This window comes from Chaetodon auriga, chromosome 14 (genome assembly GCF_051107435.1).
Source record: "Chaetodon auriga isolate fChaAug3 chromosome 14, fChaAug3.hap1, whole genome shotgun sequence".
Taxonomy (NCBI): Eukaryota; Metazoa; Chordata; class Actinopteri; order Chaetodontiformes; family Chaetodontidae; genus Chaetodon; species Chaetodon auriga.
The window spans coordinates 19,157,567-19,180,310 of NC_135087.1; the positions used below are offsets into that span (position 1 = coordinate 19,157,567).

Genomic DNA, 22,744 nt, shown 5'->3' on the forward strand with positions numbered 1-22,744 from the left:
CATCTCTGTCAGGCTTCTCATCGATGCCACAGTCAGAATCATCACCTGCAGCACCACAGTGCACACACGAAGTTCTGCAGCTTATAGACATACAGTGATTAAACACAGTGGAGCCTTTAGTGTGTGTGTTCGGCTTAAAGCCTCCACCTCTGTCAGCTGGTGAAACAGGCGTAAGATCAGCTTTTCAATCAGAGGCAGGAGGGAGGTATTTGAGGAGGTTTAAATCCTAACTGCCAATGTGTTTTCATTTCCTCCTTTCATCCCTCGTTCTCTTCCTCTCTCTTAAGTCCTGGGTTTCTATTCTAGTCTTTCAACCTCTTCACCCCCCCCCCCCCCCCCCACTTGTCTCCTCTCTTGCTCTCTCCTCAAACTCCCACAGTTTTCTGCTCCCTCTATTTCACTTCCACCCACCCCATGCCTGGCTCTGTTGCCTAGCAACACCTCCTCATCTGCAGACAGACATTCTGGACGATCTGGAGGAGTCCTTGTGGCACCCCGACATGCACACTAATTGTACCATTAGATTAGTGATGATATGATGGCGTCCACCACCATCATTAGTGTTCAGGACACTGACATGTTGGTCAACTGGACAATATACCTTTGAACACAACCATGTTTAAAACACCCTCCTTTGACACAACTTTTCCCTCATATGAACAGAATATTGATAGGACGCTGCACTTGTTTATTATTTATTAAATGGATTCCAGTGTCTGTGCTTACACTTAGACACTAAGAAAGACACTGCATGCAATAAGTAGCACAGATGAGTCATTTTAAAGCTGCACTTCCCCCACAGAATCGGCCTTCGCTGAAAGAAAACACAAGTCGGCTTATTTTTAAGAAACAAACACACAAAGACCCGATGCGAGATGTTAGTTCATGGTATTTTATTGGAAAAACAAAATGTAAAGACCAGCATGTACAACTTGGAATGCAGATCAACTGAACTGAACAGAACAGTTGGACTGGGCCGGGCCTCGCCGCACCCACACGCACACACTTACACACGCAAACTCACACACAAACACAAGATAGAAATGCCGCAAAGCACCGACCCCGTCCCCACTAAACTGAAATTAACGTCCCCGTAGAGTCATGATAGACATGCAACCTTTGAGGCAACATACGTCCTTGGTATGCTTCAGTGAGGAATAACCACAGATTCATTGTTTGCACATCTCCAACTCTGCAAAAGCTGATTCTCGTGTTATTTATATTGCCTCAAAAGTTGCTCTTGTACATCATCACCTTTAACGCCCACCCCACCCCTCCAAATAGTCTAGGACACACCCAACGCCCAAGGGGCTCAAATCTATGCCCCACCCAGGCTCCACCCTCGAAAAAGGTAAACACACAAAGGATAAAGCGAGTATCCTGACATGCCAGAAACACAGAATCTAAAATGAGTTCTTATTTATTCCATTTTAATATTTTTTCTGAAAAATATCTCTGTCGTCACTGACTTCATTTAGGTAAGCAAACTGCAAAGGTTCCGCTGGTTCACTCACTCCTATCCATCTGTCAACTAACCCCTCCCTCCTCTCTGTGGGTCCCAGGCCAACCGGAGGCCCAACAACAGCCTCTGCCATTGGGCTCTCAGCAGTAACCCATCTAAAGCTGCATGCATGAAGAACAGAAAAAAAAAAAAAAAAAAGGGAAACAGGAAGTCATAGAAGAAAGGCGATTGGCCAGCCCATATAATCATCATGACATCAGGCAGATGGAACCAGGAAGCAGAGGAGCAGTGGCCAAACCAGCCAGCTGCAGAGAGGCTGCTTGGCTAACGAGTTGAGATCTTGACTGGGCAGCTTAGCGCTGGGGGGCGGGGTATACAAGCCAGTACATGCAGATTCATTTAGGTTTTTCTTTTTGTCTTTTACCTTTTTTTTTTTGAGCTTGTTTATATGGACAGATTTTCAGTTTTCCAACATTCAGTTTAAGTTGTCTATACAGAACAGTATGAATAAATGTAGATTTTTGCAATAAGAGGTAAGTGAAACATTTGACTGATTCTTTGTCTTAATGTGAGCCCGATTCATTTGGCGGTCATCATCTGAACAAATTCTGTGGGGAAAAGAGAAACAATAAAAACCCATCAGGAACAGTGTTTAACTCATGTACTAAAACACATTCAGAAATAAAACAGACTAATCAGATCAAAATAACCCAGTCATTAGACACGCCCTCAAACACACAAAATGACACAGGGCCTGGCTATCATCAGTGTGTGTCAGCTTACATAACGTAGCCCTGATCCGGAAACATAACTAATCATAACACCAATGATAAAGGAAAGGAAATGGTGTGCATAGCTATGTAATGCAAATTCTTCTAATGTGGTTAAACTTTCTCAAGTCTCCAGACTTTGCTCTTCAATACCTTCATAGTTGACCTGTCCGTCTCCATCGATGTCTGCTTCTCTGATCATCTCGTCTACTTCCTCATCTGTCAGCTTCTCTCCCAGGTTAGTCATCACATGACGCAGCTCTGCAGCGCTAATGTAACCATTGCCATCCTAGCCAACACACACACACACACAGCATTAAAGTGAGTCACACACAGTCTGCAATGTCTTTATCAGATATCACTGTCATGCAAAGCAGAAGCAAGTTAGTTGTCCACTTAAGCTTTGGGAACACTCTGAATTCAGACTGACTTTTGTGTATTACTGCTAAACTACTGATGAGACATAAAGACTTACCTTATCAAACACCCTGAAGGCCTCCCTGATCTCCTCCTCACTGTCGGTGTCCTTCATCTTCCTCGCCATCATTGTCAGGAACTCAGGGAAGTCAATGGTCCCGTTGCCTGAAGGAGAAAAGGTCAGAAGTTGTAAATACAACCAGTCAAAGAGTCAACAAAGACTGGTTTCACTAAATCTTTCCACAGGTTGAGGCAGCGTCGGCATACCATCTGCGTCCACCTCGTTGATCATGTCCTGGAGTTCGGCCTCAGTTGGGTTTTGACCAAGTGACCTCATGACAGTGCCCAGCTCCTTAGTGGTGATGGTCCCATCTCCGTCCTTATCAAACAGGGAGAAGGCCTCCTTGAACTCTGGACAGGCACAGGGAGTGGAGGAACGGATGACAGAGAAAACATTAGTGACAGCACATGAAACATAATTGATATTGCAGGTGCTAATGCATGGGCCTGTGCAAAGTATGTGTGTTTATTGCATATTTATATTGTCACCTTACCTGCAATCTGCTCTTCTGTTAGTTGGTCAGCCTAAAAACATGAGGAGGAGAAAAGGTAGTGAGAAGAAAAAAAATAAGACACCTTCAAAATACCGAAATAACCAAATTCTTCAGGTAAATGTTGGGATGCAAAGTGACAAACATGAATGTGAACCCAGGTCCTGGACTGACACAATTTACCGTTACTTTCAAGATGTTAAAACCCTACTTCCAAGCCAACACCCAATCAGCAACAGCCACGCTTAGTCACACTTATGCAACAATCACAAGTCAGAGGAGACCAAGAGATCATACACTAAATGGAAGAAGGCTGCAAGGACACTCCATTAAAACAAGCTGGTGTCACGGGTAAAGTGATGTGACCACAATGACCAGACCCCAAGAAGCACTTTGGATAAGAAACTGGTATGAACTACACTTAAAGCTATACTCAGAGAGAACATATTTATACCAACATCTAGTCACAGCGAAATCATTTCCAGTATGAACCCCAACCACACACTATCTCAAAACCATGAGTCCAAATGTTTGGCTATCTACAAGCCACACATTTACACCAACATACCACCTAGTGATGCTAAAAGCTTCAGCCAACCCATTGATTTCACTGTGTGTGCATCTGTGTACAACCTTTATGTCATCAAAGTGGATATCTGTGAGGTCAGCCACTAGCTTTACTGCTTTCGGTTCTGTTTTTTTCGCCTCTCCGCCTCTGCTTCCACGTCCTCTTCCTCCTCCATCCAGCCTTAACCCACCACCTCCTCTGCGCTGCTTCAGATCCACACCTCGTCCTCCTGCACCTCCCCCAGTTACTCCTGATTTAATGCTGAGGCCATCCAGCGCCCCTCGCACCATTACCAAGCCTTCAGCCAGACACTCGGCTCGCTTGCTGTTCTGGACAGCCTGTTTTTTAAGCTCCGCCACCTCGGCCTTGGTTCTCTGCAGGCAATTTCTCAGGTCCTGCATCTCTCTGACGAGGCTGTCCATGCGGCTGGATGATGAGTCCATCAGCATCTGTAGGAAGGCTCTGTAGCTCCTCTCCTGCTGCTGGATGAGCTCGTTGTAGTGGTGCTGTTGTTCGTCCAAGAGATCATAGACAGTGGATAGGCTCACCAGCTCATCCTCTGCCTGGTACAGAGCGACGTTCTTTGGCAGCATGATGAGGGAATGATGGCAAGAAGGGCAGCAGTGATGTGTTGGAAGGGGAGGAATAGGTGGATGAAAAAAATGATGGCCAGACATCTATCAGTTGTTCCTGATTTGTAAAACAGATGGACGAAGGGAATGGTAGACAGGAGATTTTGCCATCTCTCTGATTAGTTACATAACTTTATGGGTGAGGAAAACACTGGAGCTTGAGACTTGATTTGAGTAGATGGCAAAACAAGTTGGTTTTAGGTCCTCCTGAATAGGCAGATAGTTGGATGGACACATGAATGGTGATCAGATGACTGGATAATTGCAGGACTTGTCTTTCAATCCGTCTAGAGTGAGTGGATGGCTGGATAGATGACAGATGTTTTCACAATCCCTCTGGAGTGGCATAGGTCAGTCGAATGGCACTGACCTGACAAAAGACATCTTTCTCTTCCATGAACCAGATGAAGAGCTGATGGAAAAGCTGGTCCTTCTGTTGACGTTTGTCTGGTTACTCGTCCATCTGTCTGTCTGTCTGTCTGTCTCTCAATAAATGTGTCTGCTTTACTGTCGATCTTCCTTTCTGTCCTTGTGTCTTGCAGTGCTGAGTGTACGTGACCGGACGCTGTCCCTCCCTGGCTGCATCTGACTCCAACTGGGTGAGACTTCGGAGAAACACACTCCCTGTGCCTCCATGTCAGTGTGTGTGTGAGCCGGTCCATCGCCCCAGCAGGTGTAAAGTAAAGATGGATGCACAGATGAAGTGTCCACCTCCTGCAGTAGTTCAACAGATGAAGAGCCCTCAACACTGACAACAAAGAGAATGTGTGTGTGTGTGTGTGTGTGTGTGTGTGTGTGTGTACAGGCCAGGAGGCCTTGCCAGAGGAGGTCACTTCAGTGTGTCAGGAAAATTGATTTAAGGTGTGTGAGAGTAACAGTGTCCAGACTGGGGGGAGGTCATAGACGTTTTGTGTGTGTGTGTGTATATGCATGTGTTAATCTGTGGCCTGTCATCTCACTGCTACAGTTGCAGCTCCTAGGGAGGATCAGTTGGCTGGTCATTGGACCTCTTAGACAGCATCATGGGTCACACCAAATGGCCCCCTGTGACTGTCCCCATCCACACAGTTACAACAGTTTCAGTGAGTGGTTCACTAATTTCCACAGGAGTCCACCATGAGTCAGTTCAGGTTTGTTTGAAGTACATAAGTCAAAATGTGGAACATAAAGGCTCTATGACTTAAATTTCGTTTGTGTAAACCTGTGTTGTAGAATGACAATAGCAAAAAATTGGGAAAAACCAACAAAAAAACCTGTCCTTCTAACAAAAGCCACTGTTAGGGCATATAAGAATATGCACGAATACATTACAATCTGCACCTGTTTGCACCAACTATGTGTGAGTTCTCTCCTAAATTAGGGTGTAAAGTTGACAATAGAGAATTAATAACTACTAGTTAAACTGTAACTAAATTAGCTAAGAAAATTGGTTGAATCATGATAACTCGGGGCATAACCTTACAACTTTGGACGTGAAGTCATGACTCGGGCAAACCGGCAATCAACAAGCAAAGACAGAGTTCCACCGTCATGGTTACTGTGCACATAGATCAATATTGAAATATCATATTAAGTCTCCACTGGATTACCGTGCTGCAAAATAGCATGCAGTTAATGAAGAAAGGATGCTGTGTGCTTTAATAGCTTGTGTCCTCTACAAGATACTACTGTCAACAACATTTAACAAAATCCTCATGTTGTTGCTCACAAATCTTATTTCTATCCTGTCCTACAAATCATGAGTGTGTTAAGAGTAATAGTATTTTAGAGTGCCGTCATTAGAGGAAATTTAGACAATGAAGAATCTGTTTGAAAGGTTTTTAGAGATGACAGCCTAAAAGGCATTTGCGAAAATTACTATTCTAAATATTGATATCTAATCTCAATTACATTCTGTATTTTTCTGACCTTGAGGACAGAGAGAATGTGGGGGAGGAGAGGGGAAAATAACGGTCAAAACTGAAATGTTTCATCTCCAAGGTATTAGCACTGTCAAGCAATAATAATCAGGCTTTGAGAATTGGGCTGATGATAATGACAGCGATGATGCGCGCGTCCATGCATATGTGTATGCGCTCTAGCATTGGTTAACAAGCTGCTAACCCCCTCTAATACCCAGGCCAAATTCCTCTCAAGGCGCTGCAGTGCCCAACAGTACAGACCACATTCCTGTTAGTGCGAGTGTAGCATGTAGGCCCATTGAGTTACGTTTATAGCACCTATGTAAAGTAATAAAACATTTAAGGTGAATGCTGATGTGTAAAAAATACACATCCACCGAGTCTGTGTACACTATGAACTAAGCTGACTGTAAGTACACAGCAATATCTATTTTGTTTGCAGTGCATTCTCATTTCAAGCAGGTTTATCATGAAAAACTTACACACTGACAAAGCAGCAAGATGTCTGTCTGCTTTAAACACATCCCACAAATGGAAAGATGTCTCAATCCCACTGACTGCTCCTTACTTCCTGTATCACACTATGTCAGCCATGTAGCTGTATCATCCACAAACCAACCAAGTACCCATGGTAACTAATTCATCGGGTAGTTACACAAATCAAGCCTGATTTTATTCTACAATTTTCTAATTAACTGTTCACAGATCATCCCCACCAGTCACTGAAAACCTGTCAGACTACATGTATGTCAATTACCAGATATTATGGTTTTAGAGCTAATCTAACTGACATTAACTGAGCTCATCAAAAGTTATGAGCAACAATAAATGATGCTATCTTTAAGAAGTAAAAGAAGCAAGCAGTTACTCGGGTGTAAGAAAAAAATAAACAGCAGCTACAACAGACATTCATGCCGTTTCGCTGACTCAGATTGTATGAAAGAAAAACTGCTTTTCTTCCTTGTTCAATGCTTAGATACACAAGACAGATCAGATTTTCTTAAGATGTTACGTCTAAGATCAAATGAAACGACTCGACTGTCGCCAACATGTTCAATTCACAGGTTTAACGACAGCTAAAATATCTGTGGTTTCTTCTGTGGCGAAGTGGCCATGTACAGGTGTTACACCATATTCTGTGACCTAATTAAGGTTGCCAGCTGTTACCACTGCAGTCTTTACTACAGAGTAACGTTGTGCTTTGATAGCTGCTATCGATAAGGGTTACGGTAACAACTATGAAAATATGTGACCCTGGAGTCGCAGAAACTGATGGCCAAAAATGCAGATCTGTCTGTACTCCACCAACACCCACCAGTCGTAGCTGTCCAATGTCTGTGAATCAGACATGAAATTGGTCACCGACATCGGCGCAACACCGGCATCCACAATTCAATGCAAAGATTCACCACACGCAATTGCGTTTCCAGCATCACTCCCGAAACACACTGCACAACTCTTGAACCGAAAATGAGTTTACTGATGTTACAGCTGTCGTATACCGGAATATCAGTCATTGGGATTGTAACACTAGCTGTGATGCTAACACTGGCAGCCAATTGAGCCGTCACAACTACTGCCAATATGTGGCCGGCAATAATATGCAGCACAATTTAGTGTGGGCAATGTCGACTAATCTTAGCTCTGTTATAATTCCACTGGCGGGTACTAATTTAAGATACGTTGACGTGATGAACTTGTCGCTCGCAGCGACGAGCTGCAGTGTCGAGCCGCCTCAGTGTTAACAGCTAGTTAGCCGGCTAACTCAACAGAGCATCCAATCCCAGTCCTCTCGCGCTCTCTGCAATGGAGGCTTTACGATAATACAACAAAACGAGTCTCGGGGAGAAACGTGAGAACAGCTCGCTGGCATTCAGTCAACTCACAATTTCAACTCGTATCTATCGCAAACCACGGCTGAAAAGTAAATACTCACCATGTCTGAGTTGGAAATGTTGGTCTTCTACTGCTACAAGGAGAGAGGAAATGGACGGTTGCCACTGAATAAGGCTCGCTGGAGGCGGGCAGGCAAGACGAACCACTGCTGTAAGGCTCACTGTATTCCTCCGCAGTGTGGGGAAACTCACTCTGTCAGTGAGTCGCCTCGCTCCTTCTCCGTCTATTACGACGTGTGCGCGCGCGCGTACACACACACATGCATATCAGCCTGCTGCTGTGCGTGACCTGTCTCTGGGCCTCATGTTACACACGGGGGAGTTATTCTCATTTTAACCGGTTTACTGAGTTTAAAAACTAGTCTCCATTTCCAATGAGAAGCACAGGTACAACAAAAGGATTGAAGTGGAAAGGTGTGTTTGCTGTGCTGGGCGGATTAGCCTGTTGTGGGGCCATCAGGCGCCTGTGGGATGTGCCTGACACCGCCAAGTTCTCATGAAGTTCAGAGCAGAGCAGCTTGTTCTGGAATAATAATTAATTAAAGTTCGTTTGTTGCTCTATAGTTAAATACAAATTAATCAGGAATAAACCCAAAATGACAAAGCCCCTGAAACAAGATTTCGACACAAGGTCCCTGATAATGCATTGCCTCTTTTTTTGTATGCATGATATGCATTGAACCTGGTTCCCACTTGTCTCTGTTGGTAATGCAGCCTTGATTCTGTGTAGTCGGAGATGTAAACAGGTGTGTAATGTCAGTATCACTATATGAAATGAAATGAAGCCCATTTCTCAGTTATTGAACATATGCAGTCATAATTTAGACACAAGAACTAGATTGCAGTCAGCTGAATGAAACTGTGGGCAAAGTTTGGATCTGTTTATGAAAATCAAAATATAGCTGCTCATTTTTATTTGAGTTTTTAGAACCATTTTTTCATTCCCATCAGTCACAGTTAGTCATGTTTAAGCAGATGATTTTTGGGTGCGTCTCTCATGGGACTTCAGCCATCAGTCTGACAGTTGGTCTATTGGACTGCAAGCCCACACGGTCAATGCAAGTACCACAGGACAGTTTCACTGGATGTCTATTAATGTTGGAGGACAGTTAAGATAGTCAAACTTGGAGTGAACTATCGTTCAATAAGTAAGCCAAACAATTAGAATTGTCAAGTGTTCTCAAACAAATCAAATTCATCTATGTGCAATGTTTGTGTGTGTGTGTGTGTGTGTGTGTGTGTGTGTGTGTGTGTGTTGAACTTTTTCTGTGTTCTCCCTAAATAAACAGAAAGATGTGATGTGTTTCTATTTTATCAAAACTATGCAATTCTACACTTTGTTTAAAATTTTGCTTGGAATACATTTTTAAAATATCAGTTTATATTTTATTCATGAAATGAATACGTTTCTAGGACTGGGACAGTCAGAATAATGTTTTGTGATCACAAGTATCTCACAGACAGAACCTGCTGACTCATGCTGAGTTATTAGTCGGATTTTGGCTTTGGGAGATTGTCTCGTATATCTTCCAGTATTATCCACCTGGCACCAATCGTGAAGCTTGCTGATGCCTCTTGGCAAACTGGCCTCCATTACATCTGGCATCAGAATCATAGGCAGGCATTGTTATTGTAATCTGGACCTGTTAAACTGAAACTGGTGTCTAAATTTACCTGTGTGCATTGATATCATGTATGCCTAAATTAAAATGTGTGTGGCATCAGCATTAAAAGTACAACAACCTAAAAAAGAACTGGATTTTCATGCAAAAACATATATTCTTCAGACCTATTATGCGTAACATCGTCATATACAACACACTGTGTTTTTGAATGACAATTTTGTCTAGAAAAAAGGATTAGAAAAACATGTAACCACAATTTTAATTAAAATAATTGAATTGTTCATAATAATAGTTGTTTGCCTTTAAAAGAAAAAGGTGTAAAAAGCGACTCTGAAGGGGAAGTTCCTCGCATCTACGCTAGGTTTTTAGTATGTTGAAAGTGACGGACTAGTTTGTGTTACACAGACTTTTATGCAGGCGGAAGGATACTTTCTTAACAGCGCGGCTAACGGCACTGGAGAAGATGCGGTTTTGTTTTTGAGAGATGGATGCTGATTGGACAGAGCAGACCCGCAATATTCTGCACCCTGTACAGAAGCCGCTGATTGGCCAATGCGGATCTGCAATGCGTCAAACCACGGCGCGGCAACAATGGAAGGAGGGAGAGACTCCACCGGCGCTGAGTACAGTATATCTTGTGTGATGCGTAATATGGGAATAGGGTCGTTGAAAACTTTCAGGTGATTCACAGGTGAGTTGCTAAAAAAGTGTTGCAAGTCACAAAGGGAATGAATGAATAAAACTTACCAAGGGTATATAAGCAAAAATAAAAAATTAAGAGATTGAATTGTCTAGGTTTAAAATGTAATTCTTAAAATTAGAAAGGTTTTAAATACATTTAAAAATAAAAAATAAAAATAACAGCAACAGCATAAAACCTGAAATTCAATATAAAAAAAAATACTGAAAGCTAGAACCAACTTAAAAAACAACACTACATGGAAAGTGACAGCTTCCTAAACTTGGCACTGCAGTCTGTTTTTCTATTCTTGGTATCTGGGTAAGGCTGTTTCACCAAGGTGCAGAGATACAGTATCATTTCACTTCATTCCCATCACCATCATGGACTTTCTTAACCGAGGAGCATTTGCATGTGAACATTGCCAGCTAAAATTTTGATAGTCATGCCTCTATCAAATGCTAAGGCAGTGTAATCTTTTTTCTTTCTTCCTTATGTTTCTCATTTATCTCTGTATTTGTTTACAGTTCCTTAGAGTAGACTCTAATATGGAGTATCTCTTCACAATCAGATCAACTATAAATGTCATAGAATTTTATTATAGGATATTTCATTTGAAACACAGGCCTTCAACCTCAGTATGTATACATGAACAAAGCTACAGCACACACACACACATAACTGAAAATCGCATTTATTGACAGTATCAGATACAAAAACACAGTCCTGGTGGTGTGCTGTGAAAGCAAAGCACTAGAATGTACAAAGGGTGGCTCCTTGCCCACCTTTAGATAACTGCAACTTTCCTGTTTAATACTGCAGCTATGCATGTGTGTGAGTGTCTGAGTTTGCACGTGTCTCCTCTTCTTGCCATCAAGTGCGTCAATATGTGGGTTGGGATGTTGCTAGTAAAGCAAACTCAAGTTGCTGAATGATGTGTGTGTGACTGCGTTCAGTCCTCCAGTAGTATATCCAGTTCTTCTAAAGGTAGTCTGAGCCGGAGTTCTTTCTCTGTCATCAGATCTAAAAACTCCTGCAGGTGCTCCGGGAACAACTGCACTCCGTCCATGTACAAACCCTGAAATGCCATACACACGTATGTGCAAAAATGCACATATACATTCATACACACATACAAAGAGAGAGGGAGATGATTAATTTGATTAATAATGCGTAGGATTTAAGACAAAGTTGACAGGTATGACTGCATTTATGAAATATAACTTTTGTGTTTCACACCTTAGCCCAGGGGACATTCTGTAAGGCCTTGTAGAAGATCCCTGTGGCTTTATCCACTTTCCCTTCTGACACCTGCAAATACACACACACACACACACACACACACACACACACACACACACACACACACACACACAAAGCACAGGCATAAGACCTTGTAATGATGGTCAATATTTGCGTATCCAAATGTACAAATTACATAAAGCGCATAACTGTAGAGGCTGGTCTTACTATATGTGTTAGTTCTTATGCATCAATCTCTGAGTCAATATTTGGGACAAGAAGAAGAAATAGGTGGTAAGATCAGAGATTAACAAGCACAATGACATGCAGAGCAAAATAGGATCTTAAAGGCACAGCAGGCTTTTCAAAAGTAGACATTTGTATTTGATTTGAATACTTTGAAAATATTTTAGAAAAATCCTGATTTTAATTGGACCAGTGCAGTGTCCATTCAAACCATGCATGTTGGCAATGGGCTGACTGCTTGGAGTATTGCTGCTTACAGCTTTCTCAGTATCATCGACCTGCAGAACCAGGGAGCCCCCACAGTTCTACATGCAGCAGTTGCAAACATTCATTCTAGTTTTTCCTGCTTCTTCATTTAATAACATTTGACAGCTTTCAGATTGACAACTTTCTGCTAACCTTCTCCTCTGCTCCACTCACATTCACCGTCACGTTTCTGACACTTGCTCTCTTACTCAACTACGCACTCACTGTGCACACACATGACGTACTGCCCTATTCCTTAAAGGAGCTACACTACTCTTACAAAATTATGAACCAACATTGTGTTGACTGAATGACAGAATTAGAATTCAATTCCATTTCAGAGGATTGCACACAAGTCACCATCCTCAAAACTGGAGATTTCACAGAAAGATGAGGGGTTCTGGGTCTGGAACTGCTCTGTTTAGAACTGCGGGGGCTCTTCAGCCCTGCATCCTCTGAAAGATGTTTCTCAGCTACTTCACACTCAAAATTTCACTTCCTTGGGTCCTCAGCAGTACACCCGCCAAGAAAGTGTGAAGTCCATCGAATGAACTGTAGTTGAGAAAATCAGTGGACAGAGATACAGACAGACAGACTCTTTCATTTTAGTTAGATTTCATTTCTAAAATACTATGAAGCATTCTCATACAAAATGTCTTTTGTTTAATTTAGGTAGATAGCTGACAGATGATTAGGCCTGCACTTGCTTTATACGAACACACCCTGTCAGTGAACTCTGTAACCACGCTGCTGTTCTGACTAATGGAGTAACTGCTGAAAAGGATTCTGAACTTCCCCTAATTTGTATTTTTTCCTCAGCTGACCGGTCAGCAGGAAGTGAGCTCGGCACAGTGTCCTCACAGCGGCGGTAAAGCTGTGAGTTTGTGTGTGTTGTGTGCCGTCTCACCAGGAAGTGCACATACATCCTCCAAAGTAAAGGACAGCGAGAGCCCGTCTCTGTTGCTGTGGCACTTTCAAACAGTCCACGGATACGGTTACTGAGGCCGTTCTCTGGCAGGATGGGCAAGGCGGCATCGTGGCAACAAGACCTGTAAAGACCGTAAAAATATATACACAGTATTTAGTTTTTGCACAAAAGAATGGAAAAAAAAAAACAATCATGGCATCTTGACTGCACCTTTTGAAGGTGTTGCGATGCTTATTCCATCAGTGCAGAACGACCCTGCACCTGCTCATCTTCCTTTCTGCGCTTACCTCTGAGCAGCATCCACCAGCTGCTTCCTTTTTTGTTCGGCAACAATGGCAAAGAGACGCGGCAACACGCTGCTGTTGTCCCTGGTTACAGAGTGAAAAAAGCGACGCGCCCGGCCTGCACTGTGGTAACGGTCCTCCACCTTAAACACAGATCGCACGACAGTCATTCAAGACAAGGGGCAAGTAGTTGTTACTGAAGCTCAGTCCAGATGACCGATTGATTGTGATGATTAAAAAAATTAGTTTTGTCCTCTTCCAAGGTGATCATGTCTTACCTGTACATATATGCTCCAGAGGGGGGCGCTGCAGGGCCAGGTGGAGAGGGCAGAGGTCAGCGCCTGTCTCAGTGTAAGCAGGGGAAACACACCGATGCTGTTGTGATATCTAAGCATCGCCGCCTGCTGCACTGCTAATACCTCACACTCAGAAGCTAGCCTGTTAGCATCGTGCCTGCTGATATGGCTGGAAACAGCTGCAGCCTGGCTAGCATCCGTGTTAGCGAGGTTGGCTTCCTCGTTACTGTTGAGCTGCTTGTCAAGCATTAGTGTGCGGTGCAGCTCCTCCATCTGCTCTCTGGCCTGGCTGTAGATGGCGTTAGCTGCTTGGATGCCCACAGTGAGGTACTGAAACAGAGCGTAGCAGCCTGTCAGGCCTCTCAGCCTCAGCTTCTCTCCTAGAAGGTCCTCTTGACCTGGTGGAATGATGAGATGAGAAGTAAAATCATCATGTCCCAATAAGGCACGACAGCGTGACAGTGAGCCAGCACGAACAAAAGCAGGACTTGGAAAGCGAAGCAGCTAAATGAAATTCACTCTTAATAAGTTACCTGGGCTTTCCTACGCTGACATGTCAAAATATCATCTGTAAAAAAAAAAAAAAAAAAAAAAAAAAAAGCCTAATAAATGTGATCCCTGCATTCAAATGCGGAGTACATTTGGGGGGCTTTTTTTTTGCTTTAGTTTCTTTAGTTTTACTGACCTCTCATGCATCACATGACTAGTCTCAATTTTGTTTTTCATTGGCTTTTACTCCAACCACTATCTGTAAATCACCAAGAAACTGAATGCTTTAGCTCAACTCTGACAAACAGCTTTGTTGCTGTACAAAAATATACCAGACCTACTAGTACACAAGATAAAATGTAATCTAGAGACCAGTGACTACTATTAGTTTAGGAATACTTTTGTTCAATAATTAAAAGTATAAAAATGTACTTATACTAATATCTTGAATAATAATTAGGTATATGCCAATCTGATCTGCTCGATAGGTATCACCACAGACACCTGATTAGGTGGACTGGGTATTGTCAAGATGTGACCAATCCACAATAACAATCATTTTAAAATTCAGTTTCTACTATCAGTTACATGGATTCAGTCACAGCAAGCAGACAACTCTGTTTTTAGCAGCACAGCAATCCCTGGCCTGATGTTACCTAACATAAAAATGACTCAGGTGAGTTTCACACAGTGAGTTTGACAACCCTGATTCCAAGATACTGTGTAAAACATACAGAAAACAATGTGATAACCTGATAATCCTTTTTGGTATATCATCAATTGAAAACACAACAAAGAAAATATATTTAATGTTCTACCTCATCAGCTTCAGTGATTTTTGTAAATATCTGCTTATTCTGAATTTGACGCAGCAACATGTTTCAGGCAGGTTGGGACACGAGCAACTAAACAGGGAAAAGCTGTGGAATGCTCCAAAAACATCTGTTGGGAACATTCCACGGGTGAACAGGTTCATTGAAAGGTCCCTTTGAAACATGCTTTGTAATTCTGGGCTGTAATGAACTTTTCAAGTTTGTAAGTTGATTTTCATGTCGTACTAAAATGATCACAAAACACTGGCAGCATGATAAATGTGCAGTAATGAATCGAAACAAATGGCGTGGTATGTTTGGAGTGAACAAGATTTGTAGGAAATGGTTTAAAACATGCAAAACCACTGATATATTGATATATTCCTGATGTAGGACCTATGCAGCACATATGTGAGAGGTGAAGCAAAGAGAAGCTGTTGGTAACGTGAACCTTTTCTGCAGGCCTGAGGGCTGTGGGGGTGTTGGTCCAGGGCTGACAAGCCGGCAGTCAGAGCCTGTTCATACGACCTCCTGGCTTTCAGGATGGAAACCAGAGAGAGGGGCTGGGTAGATGAAGAGGAGGATGAGGAGGTTCCTTCTGCTAGCCTGGCTAGTACACACACAGCTGGGGACACCGTGGCATCAGTTAGTGCTCCTCCTCGCACACCTGAGCCATCCTCCACCTCCAGCTGGGCCCACAGCAGACACAGCTCACAGAGGGTGGGGCTCCTCAGCCCTTTGGCTCCCCCTATTGCTGTGGCCGTGGAGAAGACTTTGCGAGCCTCGTCGACGTTGCCCAGCATCCACTCCAGGTGGGCGTATTCCCGCCACAGTGCCAACGACGACCGGTTGTCGGGTTCTTTGAGCAGCTGCTTGGCAACTCGTTTGCTGCTCTTGCCCTGAGAGCGGAGACGCTTTTTGTTGCCACCATGGAGGCAGCGCAAGACCTGCCATATACACAAATACGTGAGAAAATAAGTGCAAAGGGTCAGACACTCTTTTGAATTGAAATCAAGTGGACCAAAATGCTCATTTCTTCCAGAAGTCAGACAAACTCCCACCTTGAGTTTCTCGTACCGCATCCAGCTGAGTGACAGGATGGCTCGGTGCTGGGCTGGAAGGACGGGTTGGACCATACTGAACACATGGGTGACAAACGTCTCACCCTGTTTCCCGAGCCCCACCAACTTCCTTGGTCCCTGGAGAGTGGTCATGAGACCTACAGAGTTGACCCCGGAGTCAGGTAGGTCATGAGAGGTCAGAGGACGCTGGAGCTGATGACCTAAGATGCGACATGGAGTCAGACTTGTCACTGTCTTCAAGTTGATGGTTATATTATAAACAGTAAATAGGTAGTTTGTATTATTCTGTCATTTTCACCCTGAGTGAGCAGAGAAAGGTTCTCCAGCAGCAGGCCAGGCTGACAGGGGGCAGCAGAGAGCACAGAGTCTACGGGCAGCCCCAGGAATGACAAGAAACGGAGAAGAAGACGGAGCTGGAGCTCTGGTGAGGACAGACAAATTAGCGAGGAGCCGATGTCATCAAACAACACCTACAGTCGGAGAGAAAGGGACGAGGAAATGAAACAAAGTGGTCACATCTATTTGCTGTGTTAATGTAATCATTCTGTAAATGTCTTGCAAACATGCCGCACATGAGCACAGACACTTTAAACCAGTACCTGTCTGTCCGGGTCCTCGCAGTCCTCTTCTGACTGGCCTTTGGCTTTGTCGGGCCTCCAGGGCAGCCAGTGAGCTGCCTCGCGAGAAGACTCCACATCCAACCAGACTGTGTGTCTGGGCTGGCTCCGATCCTTCACCTCCTCCTCATCCTCATCCTCCTCCTCTTCTTCCTCTGTGAACGCACACAGAACGTGAAGCTCATTTTCTTGTATTTGTTCTGATTTTAACCATCACATCAATACTAAATAAAGCTGTGAGGATGTCTGTGTGTGCGTTTGTGTGTGTGTGTGTGTGTTTCACCTGCACTGGGCTGTAGCCACCCTCCTCGCTCTTGTTGAAGCATCCAGGCTTTCCAACCTCTGGCCCCCGGCTCTCCGACCCTCGCCTCCCCGCTGTCCCAGAACGGCTCAAAGAACTCAACCTGCGCTCATTCCACATAAAACATTTGGCATCATGAAACCCCTGTATCGAGTTGCCTGCGTCGATGTGTGTTGTGCACATGCATTATACAAATTAAAAAATAATTTATTAATTAAAAAAAAAACTAATTTCTCTTAGTCATCATTACAGTATTATGATTTATGGCCAAGATTATTTAGATTTACAATCTAAATGCTCAAATTAGGATTATGTTTAGTCCCTGTCCAGTTTTAGTGCTTTATCGTCTGTGTGTGTGTGTGTTTACCTGCTGCTTGGTGGGCAGTTCTCGTACACTGTCAGGTTTGTAGAAAGTAAAATCGATCATGGCCTGAAACAGAGAAATCGCCTTCTCTGAATGTCCAGACTGACGCAGGAAGTGACACTGCTGGGTGAAGATATCTGGACAGAAAGAAAACAACTTTCAGTAAACACTGACCACACAAACACAAACAAACAAAAACAGAATGTATCACATGTTGATTAAGTGTCTGTTTGTATTTATATGTGTGAACAGAAGGTGATAAAACTGGGCTGACTGAGAAACTGAGCAGAGTAAGTGAATGTGGAACTGCTATCCACTAAGTGGTTCCCAACCTTGTTCCTTAGGGAACCCCTTTCTCTCATTGAGTAAACTGATGCATAACAATAAGAGGACAGAACAACTGATAAACTGTGTAATTATCCCAAAACAGTGAATGGAATAACTGCAGAAGTCTGTGTACAATGAACGACTTGGATGAATTTTAAGCAGATTCTTTTCTGTGAATACTCATCAAAGATGAGCTTTGAGAAAATTCTCTGTCCAAATTATGCTCTTTTTTTTTTTTTTTAAACATTTTTAATAATCATACATACTTAATGGAATTCTTCTTTTGTGATAAATTCAGTCTTTTCTTCTCCCTGACGCTTGGCCATTGCTCTATTAGTTCTTTGGTACTTTTCTAATGTGGGACAAGGCTGCTCAGCAGAGACTGAGGACTCTGTGAATATAGCGCATAATATATAATATTGTGTTCAAACTTTAAAACTAATAATGTGCTGTACATTTTCTAAAAAAAAAAGTTGTCTTGCATCCTTTAAAATCAAGAAGGCCTCATGACACCCTGTGAACCTCTGTCACCCTCTCCTCAAGTTGGGAACCCGGGCACTTCGCCGTCCTCTCGGAGTGTAAAAGCTAAAACAAAACCTTGCTCACCCAACATGTCCTCCTCAATCCCTGGGAGGGCTGGGTGAGACACCATGCTGCCGTCACGCACAGCGCTGAGCGTGCTCAGACACTTCCCGTAGGCAGAGTTGACCTTTGACACAGTGAAGTTGCTGAAGTAGCTCTGGGTGAACAGCAGATACTCCCTCCACAAGGGGGCACTGTTTGGGTGGAGGAACACCTGAAATACAAGCCGCGTTACAGTGACTACAAGCTTACAAGTCACTGACAAAAAGTAGGAATGTGACCATTTTGCAGGCTCACAGAAGCATTCAATGCTATAGAAGAAAATATGGAGGAACCTTTGCTTCTAAGACGGCAGTGTGTAACTGAATACAAAAAATACGTAATCGGGTTTTGAACGTGCAGCGCTGAGTTACATGGAAACACAAAGACTGTGCACTGACCAGTTTCTTCCATTCTTTAGCCAGAAGTGAGGGCTCCCAGAGCTCTTGACAGATCCTGAGCCTCTCCAGCTGCAGAGCGATGCAGCAGGGGTTGGTGGCCACTGCGCGCTCTGCGATGCTCAGCTTTTTCTCCAGGACCGCTCGCTGGGAAGAGCGACGGTGCTCAGCCGACTCGCTGCCATATTGCTCCTCGTTGCCTCCGAACGCTGTCGCATTCAGCTCATCCTGGAGAGAGAAGAGGAGATGGTGAGTTTAAAATACTGCTGCATCGGAATAATTCAAGGAATTACTTAATTGTTGAAGAGTCCATATATATTATTGGTTTTTCCTACCCACCATGTGACGGTCTACAGACAGTACAAATGGAGCTTAGTTTGCAATTTAACTTTCAAATTTCAACTTGAACTTTATTGTCCCCTTACGTGTGGCCCAAGGTAGCCAGTTGCTACTCAGTTGGGTTTTATTTGAGTATTATTTGCTAAAAAAAAAAAACTTCAGTGACCAGCTGTTTTTTGAGAAAGTACAAAGCCTTTTCAAAAAGCATATACGACACGTTCCAGATCTATTTTTTAAAGATTTATGTCTTCAGTAGTAATGAATGGTCTTTAAGTGCCACAGACAGGTAACACATTGTTCGTTTTGGTCTTTGGGATCTGGGATTTGTCGAGGATTAGAAGAATCTAGAATAAGGCTTCCCTTATCCTTTAATATCCTTATTACAATGCACATGGACAAACCCCTCACAAACACTGACACATAGACCTCCATACAAACACCGACATACTGTGTGGTGCATTATCCCAAGTTGATTGTAAAGGAAGTAAATATAGTGACAAAAGCAGAGTCTTTGTACCTGGTATTGTATGAATTTCACCCAGAGCTGCGTGTCTGCTGGCTGCTCTCTGAGTCGCCTGTTGAACTCTTCAGTCCTCCCGGCCAAAAGCACACTCTGCCCCGTCTGCGTGTCCTTCTTCTGCTGCTCTGTCTGCTCCGGCTGTCCCCTTCCCTGCAGCCACAGGGCCGTGGAGGAGTCATACACACCGAGGGGATTCACGGATGATGTCTGCACTCTGTCACCTGGATTGACACATTAAAGGTTTAGAGTAAGCGGTGAGGATTACAAATAAAATTGAAAATATAAAGGTATGCGTGGCTTTGTAAGTCATACTGAAATGACAACAGCTGTGGTTTTTGCTAGACTGTTTTGACCCAATAAAATCTGCATCTTCACAGCGTGTTGTGGCGAAAGCTCTTACCCGTCTCTCCTCCTTTGTTCTCCTCATCATCACCCAGTGGGAGGAAGGTTGTGGGGCTGAGGGAATCACTGCACTCGGGAATCTTGGGGATTGTAGGAACAGGGGGCTCGGACCTGAGCTGCTGGCAACTGACTGTCGAGAAGTATCTGTCGGCTGCTTCCTTCTTGGCCCTGCCTTTCTGTTTCTTATTTGACTCTGACTCCTCCCAGCTGACTCCCTGTCTGTGAGGGTCCAGTCCCAGGGACGAGCTGCCTTTCCTCTTATACCTGGAACACACAGACAGTTTCAAAATGATCTTTAAAATGATAGCCCACTACAAAAAAAAAAAAAAAAAAGTGCCAAAAAATGGTAGAACCAGGTAGCGACAGTATGAGCAGGGACAGTCACTAAGACAGACAATCCTTGAAAAATGAAAAGGTTAGGAGAAAGAGAGTGTGTGAATGGGTGTGTGTGTGTGTGTGTGTGTTACCTGGCAACATCTCCTCTGTACAGGGACTTGTACGTCCAGTTGGCTTGGTCTGCTTTACGGTCCACACAGAACAGCTGCTCTGTGGGCGACTGGAGGTCATCCAGCCAGGAGAAACGGCTTGCTAACGGAGCAGCTTGAGGCCTGCATGGATGTGCGCACACACACACACACATCAATCATAACCACAGAGCAGAAGTAAGGCAGCACTATTGTGTGTAAAATGTAGAGTGATAGAACGTGTGATGTACAAGCATGTGTCTATACCCATCTGCCTCTTTTTTCCTTTTGAGGTCACTGGGGTAAATCGTTTCAGAGTCAGATCCACTGCTGTCCGAATACGTCCCACTCTTCTTTTTGTGTTTTTTCTTCTTCTTCCTCTTCTTTTCACTCTTCTTTTTCTTCTTTTTGGGTGGAGCATAACCCTCTTTCTGCTCTTCTGTCTCCTCCTCCGCAGAGCTCAGCTCTCTGTCCACACTGAAGATTATAAGGTGAGCTCAACGTCAATGAGAGTTGCAAGAGAACACATTCAAACTAAACACCCGCCTCAAGCAAAATTAGACTTATTTGAATATTTCTCGAGTACTTGGAATAATGAAAAGCAACAGAAAAACTATTCATTTATGAGATTTCTAAACAGGGTTACAGAGTGCTTCATTGTACCTTGATTCCTTCTCATCAGTCTTCTTAAAATACTGCCTGTGAAGAGAGAGGGCATCTCCGGTCTGAAAACTCTTATTCTTCAGCCAGTCTAAATCTGAAAGGAGAGAGTGGTCATAAAAAGTGTTATTCAGTGGTCATGAGGATTGAGAGATCATGATGATTATTATCACTCACTGAGTGTGTTTACATGCAGTGTAGAATCATGTGTGTAACTTGTTTTTTTTTAAGTCATATCCTAATAATGTAGGGGATACATTTCCTCCTCTTTCATTCACAGTTAGATGGAGAAATGAAATCCAAAGGATGAGTAAATACAGCAAAGTCTAGGAAGCCTGAAACTAAACTGAGTTAATGCAGTCTGTGCAGAAAAGGCTGTTTTTCTGCATGTGGACGAGCCAAAGACATACCTCTGCTGCCAAAGAGGATCAGGATCCTGGAATAATGTTACAATCATGTCTCTGTGAAGCTAAATAACCACGTTTCTCTATGGTCCATGTCCCAAATATTATCAAAGCCAACAAGACTCAAAAACAGGAGAGTAGAGTGTATGTAAACACACTCATTGAGTTATGAAATAGTGATGTCAACGGGAAAAGGATAGCACCAACATCACGAATAAACCAGAAACCAGCAGTTAATCGCCAAGTGCCATGAAGTCTCCTGTCAAAGAACAGGTTATACACTGCACATATACACTGTAATTTAGGCGACGCAAACGCCCAACGACTGAGACACTATCATCACATATGAGGCAAACAAAAAGCCAGAGGAAACAGTGCAGCGGTATGTAAACCTCTTGATAAGACAGTAAGATAACGCTACAGTCTGCCATTCAGCACGACAGGCTAATACCAGCTAGCTCGTTGTTCACCAGATGTATCCTCAAAACTTAATGACGGCAGAGTACTGAGGCGCGTAACAGTCGATATTAAAACGGGTGCTACATGAAAGAGTGATAACCTTTGGACGAATCTTCAACTTTGTTGCTCTCTACTTCTGCGAAAGCTGGAAACAGCGCCATGATGATACACATAAACGGTCGCAGGATTATGACGTCGTTGACGGCCGGTTACCAAAATAAAATGACTTTTTTTTTTTTTTTTTTTTCTTTTTAAAGAAAAACCCCTGTTATGTTTGGGCCAGATTGTTATTATTATTTTTTGTTGTCTTATGCTTTGGCTCAAATGACCTGGAATAAGCTAGAAACGTGTGTGTCAGTACTGGAATCACTATGCCTATGCTTTGTAGCTACATTATTTCATTGTTTTTCTACTTTACTGTCCTCATCCTATCTTATTTTTGTTTTCTTGAAGACTGATTGTACTTCACATTTTAACATTTAAGACTTTGATTGTGATGAAATGGAAATGTGGAAGAAAAAAGTGAGCAATCTATTTGCAGCTTAAAGAAATCAGATGCAAATGAGTGCTTTACATAGAAATGAATATCTTCGTTATTCCTGCCAAATAGCATACACCAATGTAAAATGTTTAGTGTATTTGAAAATGAATTGATGCCCTACATTGTTTCCATCATGACCTCTTCTAATCAGAAAGAAACTAACTATATTTATTTATCTCTTTGGATATTCCCCAGTTTTACT

The 22,744-nt window shown here is 43.1% G+C and overlaps 2 protein-coding genes across 2 annotated transcripts; both read right to left on the bottom strand.

Annotated features, from left to right (window-relative positions):
* Positions 1-876: 876 nt before the first annotated feature.
* Positions 877-8,445, bottom strand: calm1a (calmodulin 1a). Its single transcript, XM_076748254.1, has 6 exons — positions 8,238-8,445; positions 3,204-3,234; positions 2,917-3,060; positions 2,708-2,814; positions 2,386-2,521; positions 877-2,070 (listed from the first exon to the last, which is right to left on the bottom strand). The coding sequence occupies exons 1-6, from the start codon at positions 8,238-8,240 to the stop codon at positions 2,042-2,044; spliced, it is 450 nt and encodes a 149-aa protein (XP_076604369.1). The 5' UTR covers positions 8,241-8,445; the 3' UTR covers positions 877-2,041.
* Positions 8,446-11,177: 2,732 nt separating this feature from the next.
* On the bottom strand, positions 11,178-22,189 carry nrde2 (NRDE-2, necessary for RNA interference, domain containing). Its single transcript, XM_076749382.1, has 19 exons — positions 22,102-22,189; positions 21,142-21,235; positions 20,746-20,955; positions 20,482-20,622; positions 20,013-20,278; positions 19,610-19,833; positions 18,757-18,981; positions 18,341-18,530; positions 17,411-17,544; positions 17,026-17,146; positions 16,725-16,897; positions 16,424-16,595; positions 16,105-16,325; positions 15,495-15,990; positions 13,725-14,140; positions 13,450-13,589; positions 13,142-13,283; positions 11,740-11,811; positions 11,178-11,578 (listed from the first exon to the last, which is right to left on the bottom strand). The coding sequence occupies exons 1-19, from the start codon at positions 22,172-22,174 to the stop codon at positions 11,453-11,455; spliced, it is 3,636 nt and encodes a 1,211-aa protein (XP_076605497.1). The 5' UTR covers positions 22,175-22,189; the 3' UTR covers positions 11,178-11,452.
* Positions 22,190-22,744: the final 555 nt, after the last annotated feature.